The sequence below is a fragment of the Cibotium barometz genome, chromosome 4 (assembly GCF_041138505.1).
Source record: "Cibotium barometz isolate CiBa-2024 chromosome 4, ASM4113850v1, whole genome shotgun sequence".
In the NCBI taxonomy this organism is placed as follows: domain Eukaryota; kingdom Viridiplantae; phylum Streptophyta; class Polypodiopsida; order Cyatheales; family Cibotiaceae; genus Cibotium; species Cibotium barometz.
In genome coordinates this window covers 64,459,252-64,468,787 of record NC_141049.1, presented here as the reverse complement: position 1 = coordinate 64,468,787, position 9,536 = coordinate 64,459,252, and the positions used below count along the sequence as shown (strand labels likewise).

The 9,536-nt window shown below is 40.1% G+C and overlaps 1 protein-coding gene across 1 annotated transcript; it reads right to left on the bottom strand.

The window, feature by feature from the left end:
- Nucleotides 1–5,390: 5,390 nt before the first annotated feature.
- On the bottom strand, nt 5,391–8,081 carry LOC147639505 (phenylalanine ammonia-lyase-like). The gene has a single exon (XM_086792005.1). The coding sequence runs from the start codon at nt 7,666–7,668 to the stop codon at nt 5,497–5,499; it is 2,172 nt and encodes a 723-aa protein (XP_086648131.1). The 5' UTR covers nt 7,669–8,081; the 3' UTR covers nt 5,391–5,496.
- Between the last annotated feature and the right edge of the window lie 1,455 nt (nt 8,082–9,536).

Below are 9,536 nucleotides of genomic sequence, written 5' to 3'. Positions count from 1 at the left end.
AGGCAAGCTCAGGGCCTACGGAACTGTATGTCATGTGCATGTACATTGTTCTCATTAGAGTTCTCAACATGTTGTAACCTGTCTCTTTCTAACCTCTTAATATAAGCAGCCATTTTTTGAAAATATCATTTGTTTGACTTACACGACTTCAATTATTTGGCAGCATAATTATTGATTAATTATTCAGTGTCATCTTTGTTTTTTCATATAGGTCCCTACAATCTATTATATACATATACATATATATACATATACATATATATATATATACATATATATATATATATATATATATATATTCTCCTAAATCACGATTTTCTTTTTGTTTTGCTTTTTAGATAGATCGGGCATGGGGTCTCACTTGGGACAGATTGAGAAGAGTCATAGGGCGACGAATCATTTTGGAAAGTAAAGAAGCGAACACGTTTCGAAATTCATTTTTTAAATTTTGGGACCTTAGATATTTCAAATATTTGAAGCTTAACTTAGAATATAGAATTTTCATAAAAACCTACCAACCAAATTTCCATTTTTACTCATTGTAGGCCCTATTGGCCTCTCCATTATCTACAACCCTCTGGCACCTCTCCACCATAACCATAGCATGAGCTCTCCTTGAGAAGACGAGTTATTAAAAAAATCAAGGATATGAATCCTTTCTTTAATGGTGACTTAAATGTAGCCATATCGACAACAATCTTGTGAGCTCCATTAGACCCCTTCTCATGGCCACCTATGGTGGGTTGGTGGATCAACCTTTTTGTTTTTTCTCTTTCGTAATTTATTCTCTTTTTTTCCATTGTGCTAGAACGACTCAAATTGAGAAAAATCGGCTATAATTTTGACTAGCCTTGAATTTAAAGATTCAAATTTTCAAAGTTTTAGTTATAAAATCGATTAATCTATGCATTTTTTTAGTAAAAATCAGTTGGCGGCTTGAAGATCATCCTTTTTTTCATTGGTAGAAAAGGAGTTTATCTCTAACACTGGAGTGGTGATTGGCATATCCAACTCGGGTTTACAATGATATCTTTTTAGAGCACACAATGCTCATCCAAGAGGTTAACTTTAAAGCTCTACATGTCACTAACTTGTTAATCGTGGCTCCTCCTGGCACTTACAGATTGAATGTACTGGCTTTACAAATTGTTTCACCAAGGTTCCTCTTGGAACTCACATATTTGTATTGGCTACACAAAAGTAAAATACTCCTTTCATTTTAAATCTTTTTGATCTTGATTGTGAATTCCCATCTAAAGTAAAGATTGAATCTATGCCCATGTTTTTACACTTATATTATATAAATTAAATTGTTGATTTCTTTTCTTTGGGTGTGCAATGTTTAGGCTGACTAGAAGATGCTCGAGCCTAAGCACTATATGGTTTTTTGCAGGTGGCTGACATCTTCATGAAGGCCCTGGGTATAGAGAAGCTTCACAAGTTTAAAAGTTTATTTGGAGTGCAATGTGTGCAGTGAATGTTGAGACATCAAGCTCAACTAGTGCTACGGACATTCATGACCCGTCTCGGTGATAGCTTTCACATGGGTTATATCACAGTGAATGTTGAGATATTGAGCTCAACTAGTTTATGACCCACCTAGGTGATAGCTTTTGCATTTATACCACTGGCATGTTTGGTGAGATTATAGGCAATATGCCACCACTGGTTTTTACAGACTACGTGATAGCCACTTTGGTGTACTAGAGTTATGGCATAGGTATAGCACTAGAGTTATGGCATAGTTATAGCACTAGCCCATGTAGTTAGGTTCACATTATGGACCAACTATTTGTATGTTATAGTAGAAGAGTACTTTCCCTCATAGTATATACTCTTGTCTCTATGTTATGGTTATAGAGAAGAGAGGAGAACAGAAGAAAATTATGTTATCCATCTCTTTCGTGTGTTTGCCTACTCTTATGTGTGTATGATTACTTGCAAGGAACTCAATCTCTCCCTTTCCCCACATTCTTCTCATTTTTCACTCCTTTGGATGTAGGCAAGGATGTACTAGATGAGCTTCACTCCTAGTCTCGAAATCATCATTATACACCTACGTATAGTCGAGAAGATAGATGTTGTTTATGTTAGTACTACTAATAGTTCATAATTTTTTACATAATTGTTCACCTCTCTTTTGTAATTATATATGTTTGGATTTTGAATATAAAATACCCCTTCATAAATTTACACGAACATTAAACAATTAATGAATTAATCTCCTCTCGCATTTATATAGCATATGTAAGTAAATCCCCTAATTGAGAATAACCCCCTCCATATACTCCGGTACTATGTTACATATGTATAATGCAAACCCTCCCAGCTTTGACCATTAACAAGGTTGCATTTACATTTATTTAAACATCACCCATGTTCCTTGAATGGGCACTCATCCTTTAATGTGTGTCCATAACGACCTATACAAATTGTCAAAGTGCATCCTCTTCAGTGAAGAGATAAGAGTTGGATTTCTTTTGTTATGATGTATATATCCAAATAACCTCATTTTCATAAGCTTGGTCTGTTCATCTCATTAATGATCATAGACTAGTCTCTATCTCAATACATGATTCCTTCAATATATACTCATTTTGTAACTTGCAACCAATTCCTTGGCACAAGGGCATGAAAGCAAAAATGCATGGTATGGACCAACAACAACTACAATACTTTTCAAAAAGTTGCAAGCCTTTTTGACGAGCCTTTTTTCGTAAGTGGCAAGCCTTTTTGACGAGCATTTTTTCGTAAGCAGCACGGCTCTTTCAAGGTTTCCTTCACACACACACACACACACACACACATTATAGAAAACACATATATATCATGAAATTCAACACATACACACACACAACACTCCCCCCCCCCAAAAAAAAAATCCTCTCAAATGTAGAGGTACATGGAAGCTTAATCTTCCAACATTTGACATTGAAACTTAGTGAGACCTCTTTTCTCTCTATACTCTCTCTCTCTCTCTCTCTCTCTCTCTCTCTCTCACACACACACACACAATAGAAGACCCACACAATTATACGTCACATATATGTTGCTTAAGAAAACACAATTCCCCCCACCGAGTAAGACTTTTCTCTCTACCTCTGGTCTCTCTCTCTCTCTCTCTAGTGATGTTACATCCCCCAGAACAACGTTGATCATTAGCAAGGTTGCATTTACATATATTTAAACGTCACCCATGTGCCTTGAGTATGAATATTCATCCTTCAATGCATAACCTTTATATTCATAGCAACCTATACAATTAGTCAAAGTGCAACCTATATTCTTTTGTTGTGGCGTATATATCCAAAAAAAAATATTTGTGTAAGCTTGGTCTATTCGTTTCATGAATTAATGATCATAGAGTAATCTCACAAGTCATTGTGAACATTTGCATCATTAATACATGAAACCTTCAATGTACTTATTGCAACTTATAACCAATCCTTTGACACAAGGGCATGAGATCAAAAATTCAAGCTACAGATCAACCAATCCTTTGACACAAGGGCATGAGATCAAAAATTCAAGCTAAAGATCAACAACTGCAATTATCAACAACTACAATCCTTTTCAAGAAGTTGCAGTGACGAGCAATTTTTCACAAATACAAAACTCTCAACTCAATCACACTAAAACTTCCTCGCTTTCTCTCTACCGTCTTCTTTCTCTCTCTACCTCTCTTTCAAAGTTTCCTTACCTCACTAACTCAGGCCCATTACACATCGCCATACCCCTACCTGCCCATGTGAATGTGGTGGGGGTATCCACCGCCCATAATTCATGGGCAAGCAATCATCGCCGCCCAATCCCATGCCCATACATGGGCGGTGGGATATGTGTAACAGGCCTCAGACACACATTATAGTAAACACATATCGTGAAATACAACATATAAATTCCCCTACTGAAAAAAAATTCCTCCCTCACATTTGCGACGACAGAAATACGATCAAAGAATTTTTTTAAAAATCATAAAAGATTAAAACACATGTGCAATAAGTGAATATAAGATTATTTGCCAACAAGAATGTACATCAAAGCGCTCTCTCTCTCAAATGTAGACGCACATAGAAGCACTTTGCATCAAAGCGCTCTCTCTCTCTCAAATGTAGAGGCACATAGGAACACTTTAAGTACATATATATTTCCCTATCTTTTTTTTTTAAAGTTATGACGGTCCCACATATCCTTTTTATTACAAACACACACACACCTACGGATTCATGAGATTTAAAGTAATACCATGCAATATAGGCAACATGCACCGAACTCATTCCTCGAGTTATGGCACATATCAATTGCTCAATAAAAACATTTTAAGCGCTAAGTGATAACCTACCCTCTCTCTCTCTCTATCTCTCTCTCTCTCTTCAACCCAAACTCTTAGAATGTAAATTACCCATTATCTATATATTTTCTTACACTTATTTAATCTAGCTATTAGTTTTGTAAGAAAATATAACCCCCCAAATTTGGTGAAATCTCTTAGAATATCTATTCCCTTTATGTTTTCTATTTAAATTTCGCATTACCTATATATTTTTACAGTTAAATTGCCTATTATTTGTATATTCTTACACTTATTTAAATTAGCTATTAGTTTTGTAAGAAAACATAGTTCGCCCAAACTTGGTGGGAGATATTTACATTTACCTATTAGTTTTGTAAGAAAACATAGCTTGCCCAAACTTGGTGAGCCCCCTCTCAATAGACAACCCGACAACCCAGTTTTGTAAGAAAACATAGCTTGCCCAAACTTGGTGAGCCCTCTCTCTCAATAGACAACCCGACAACCAAAACACTTACGTATATTACCTATAAGTTTTATTTAGTTTAAGTTACCTATAAATCACTTTCTTACATAGCTTGCCCAAACTTGGTGAGCCCTCTCTCTCAATAGACAACCCGACAACCAAAACACTTCCTTATATTACCGATAAGTTTTATTTAGTTTAAGTTACCTATAAATCACTTACTTATATTACCTATAAGTTTTATAAGAAAACATAGCCCACCCAAACTTAGTGAGTTCTTTCAAGGAAAAACACACACACACATACATGGAAGACTCACACCCCCTTTGCCATATCTTCTAAGAAGCCAATCAAACAATACGATCCTTAGACCACCAAGATAAAAAAGGCCCAACAACTTACGACTTGAGTCTTAACTTAGTGACTTCTCTCAAGGAAAAACACACACACACATACATGGAAGACTCACACCCCCTTTGCCATATCTTCTAAGAAACCAATCAAACAATACAATCCTTAGATCAGCAAGATAAAAAAGGCCCAACAACTTCAGACTTGAGTCTTAATTGGAAGTCACCGATACCAAATACTAAACCAAGGGAATTTAATCAACTACTACCACACATTATGTCATTGATGCGCAATTGCCATTATTGATAAACAGGCGAGAACCTAAACATAATATACAAGCACTCTCTAGTTGGTCACCGGCTATGAAGTGGAACACAGGATGAAACTTTTAGCATTGAACTGAAGACGAGGTCCAGCCTTGGAGGCACTGGAGCAAGGGAACTAAGACCATTCCTTCGCTGATGGCATCAAAGACAACTTCGAAGTCCTGTCCGGGTGACTGGTTGCGGGTGCCCGCGAGCAATTGGGTGCCCAGCTGGGCCCGGACGAATTGATAGAGTGGGAAAGAGCGGCACTCTTCAATCTTATTGGAGAGGGTGGCGCTGCCCTTGTCGTAAGCCGCCCGGACATTGACAAGTTCGGCCGGCAGCTGCGCCCGCAAGTCATCTTCGAAGACTGGAATCCTGCTCATGACAGACGTGGCTTCGTCCCGTTCGTTAGCGGGGTTCCTGATGACGTACTCAACCAGCACCTGGCGTAGCCGCTGCATCAAGGGGTATCCTGGGCTGGCAGGATCATCGGCGTATGTGAACACGTGCTCGTTGTCCACCACCTGCAGCAAATCTTTCTCACAAAAGCGAGAAGCCAGCAGGTTCCCGTTCCCGCCCGTAATTAAGGTCTTCTTAGCAGCCTGTGATACCACCTGCTTCACCGCCGACTGCAGATTATCTTCAAGATGACGCAAGTCGACTGCCTGGCACAGCCCCACCAGATAGGTTGCGCTCATCAGCTTCAGGACCTCCACTGCCTCCGCAGTCTTGCGTGCAGAGATTAACCCAAGAGAGTTTACGTCCTGATTATGCTGCTCTGCACTCTGCACATGGTTTGTGACCGGATTGGCCAGATACTCTAGCTCGGACATGTAAGATGCCATGGCTATCTCACCTCCCTTGAGCCCATAATCCAAGCTAGGATTAGGCCCTGCACTCAGATTCGACGGCAAGCCATTGTTGTAAAAATCATTCACCAGCTCCGAGAACTGTGCAAACATGAGCTTTCCCACCGATGCCAAAGCAAGACGTATGTTGTCCATGGCAGTGCCGATAGGGGTGCCTTGAAAATTTCCTCCATGAAGGGCAAGATCTCTCGACACGTCAATGATAGGATTATCATTGACTGAGTTAATCTCACGCTGGATAAGCTGAGTGGCAAAGCGGATTACCTCGATCTGGGGACCAAGCCACTGAGGGGAGGTTCTCAATGCATAGCGGTCTTGCTTGGGCTTTTTGAGAGCATCCACACCATGCAGTTTGCTAGCAGCCTTCACAAAAGCACTCCCGTCCAAGATCCACTCCATTGCTGCAGCAGCTTCGATTTGGCCAGGGTGATGCTTCAACCTATGTGTAAGGGGGTCTGTAAATTCAGGCTTCCCTTGCATCACTTCACAAAACATTGCAGACATGACTACTGAGAGGAGGGAGAGAATATGGGCATCAAAGCACACCATGGATGCTAAGCCTGCCCCAACAGCAGTACCATTAACGATTGCAAGCCCCTCCTTGGGCTGGAGCTGAAATGGCTTGTCGACACCGACAAGCTTCAGAGCCTCTGAGCCGGACACGACCTTTCCTTCAGCAGTAACGGCCTTCGAGTTGGGCCTACCGGTGAGGACCCCAGCCAGGTACGAAAGGGGGACGAGGTCGCCAGAGGCTGTGATAGTACCCCGGAGAGGAAGCATGGGTGTGATTCTGGCATTCAAGAGCTTCTCCACTGTCTGAAGAATCTCCCATCGAATGCCAGAGTAGCCTTGCATCAGAGTGTTGGTTCTTACAAGGACTGCAGCTCGTGCGGCATCTGAAGGCAAGGCATTGGCCTCACTCTTGCCGAAAATTCCGGCATTGAGAAAGCGGATGAGCTCTTTCTGCAACTCCATGCCCTGATTAGTGCGGCGATGAGAGGTGGCACCATAGCCAGTGGTCACTCCGTAGACATCACACCCTTTCATTATCTTGTTCTGAACCCACATTGAGCTCTCATCCACTCTCTCCTTGGCAGCTTCCGCGTCCAGGGAGACTGAAACCTCTTTCCGTCTAGCAATGGCGGTCACCTGAGCGACGGTAAGAGTTTTACCCTCGATCTTCACCTCTGAAGAAGCAAGAAAAGTATTCACCATATGTTTGATATCATCAAAGAAACTACCGCCGAGGGCACTGGCGGACTGGGCCCAATTGAAGGGGTCGGAGAGGAAATCTCCATCAAGGTTGATGGTCTGGGGAAGAGCTTGGGTGAGGCAATGGAGAGGGAGAATGTGAGAGGACACCATGTCTGCACCGGCAACCATGGTCGTGGTGGAGGTTAAAGATCGAGTTAGATGAGAGGTGGCGGTGGCGGTGGCGGAGAGGGTGGCTCTAAAATGATCTGAGAGCTGATCACCCACGCTCTTAATTAAAGCGAGGGGGGACCTTCTCGTGCAGGCGTAAAGAGCAAAGTTGATAAGATAGCAAGTGAGAGTGGGAATATAAGGATTTGGGAGAGTGTAGAGGGAGCGTGTTGAGGGGTCACGAGAAGAACGCTTGCAGCAGGTGTGCCATCAACTCCCGTCGAAAATCGTCGCGATGCGGGGATCCACGTTAATCGGCCCTTCTGCCCTCGGCTTAAAGTCCACATGCCTCACACTCACCACGCTTTGAGACGATGCATTTCCTCCCTTGGAGCCCTTTCCTCTCTCTAGAAAGCTGCGCATAGCTTACGAAAAAGCAATAAAAAAGAGTCCATTTATCTCTCTTATTAATTCCGCCCGTGTATCAGAAGCTCTCCGTGGAATGCCATCCACTACTTCAACACATGTATGCATACCATTGTATGGTGCCGCGTCACATCCAGCTCCACACATGCACACATCCGCCTACAGTACAGTCATAATAATACGTAGGTGACAGAGGCGCCTTGCTGCTCAATGAAGTTTTGCTTCTATGCATATATATGCATGTGCGTACGTAAGTGTGCATGTGTATGGATCTATGTATGTATGTGTATGTAAACGTGTGTTTATATAGGTGTGCGTCTGTATGTGTATGTGTTTGTATATGTTTATGTGCATGTATATGTATACATGTGTGTATGTGTACATATGTAAGTGTGTGTGCTCGTGTTTATATGCGACTGCACATCTCCGTGTCTCTCTTTCACATGCATTATTCTCTCTATGTCTTATGTTACATGCACAGACACCACCCTCTCTCACACACATACACGTGCACACACACTCTCTTTTTTCTCACACCCGTCTTGTATACACACTCTCTCACACACATAAAATATAATAGTATTAATTATATACTTACGATATGTATATTGATTTATATATCATTACAATATTATATCATTGTATATTTACTATCTATATTTTATATTTTTTATATTTTGATTTATTAACCATATATTTATATTATATTATTATGTATGTTTATATATTATGTTATATTATTTATATATATTTATATTAAATTATCATATTTATAATATATCATTTATTGTGTATATATTCTTTAATTTTTTTTATTTCTGTTTATGTATTATTATTATTATTATTATTATTATATATAATGATGGGGTGTTCTATTTTTAAACAATGATAGAGATGAAGAGAGATACTTCTTCATCATATAAGTGACCTCCCTATAGTACTTGTCCCCTCTTTACACTAAAACTTGGATTTAAAATGAGAATAAAGCTTTTCCTTCACTCTTTAACTCTTCAGTCTTACACATGGTGACATGTGGGTGAATGCTGTGGTGCAAGAGCAAGAATAGTGGATGCACGCATGTATATATATATGTGCATGAGTGTGTACGTGTGCATGTGCACTTGTGTGTGCATGCATATATGCACGTTGTGAGACTTGGCCTTTAAACTGAAATACGTCTATAGCTAGCCAAGCTTCACTACAAACCACTACTAGAACAACACTAGACAACTAGCAACACCAGCACAATTATCTCTCTCTAAAACTTTTAAACAATTCTCTCAGACTTTTAATGAAAACTGCATAATTGAAACTTTATGATGAGTGATGGAAGCAAAAGAGTTTTCAATTGCATTCGATGTAACATTGAAGGCAAACTTATTAAGCTCGAATTGTCATTAGTTATACTTTGAGGTTACAATGGCTAACAAGCCACAATATGCAATTACAACTGCTTCAATTGA

Coding starts and splice junctions, on each gene's coding strand:
- LOC147639505 (XM_086792005.1), bottom strand. CDS start 7,668: ATGGTTGCCGGTGCAGACATGGTGTCCTCTCACATTCTCCCTCTCCAT.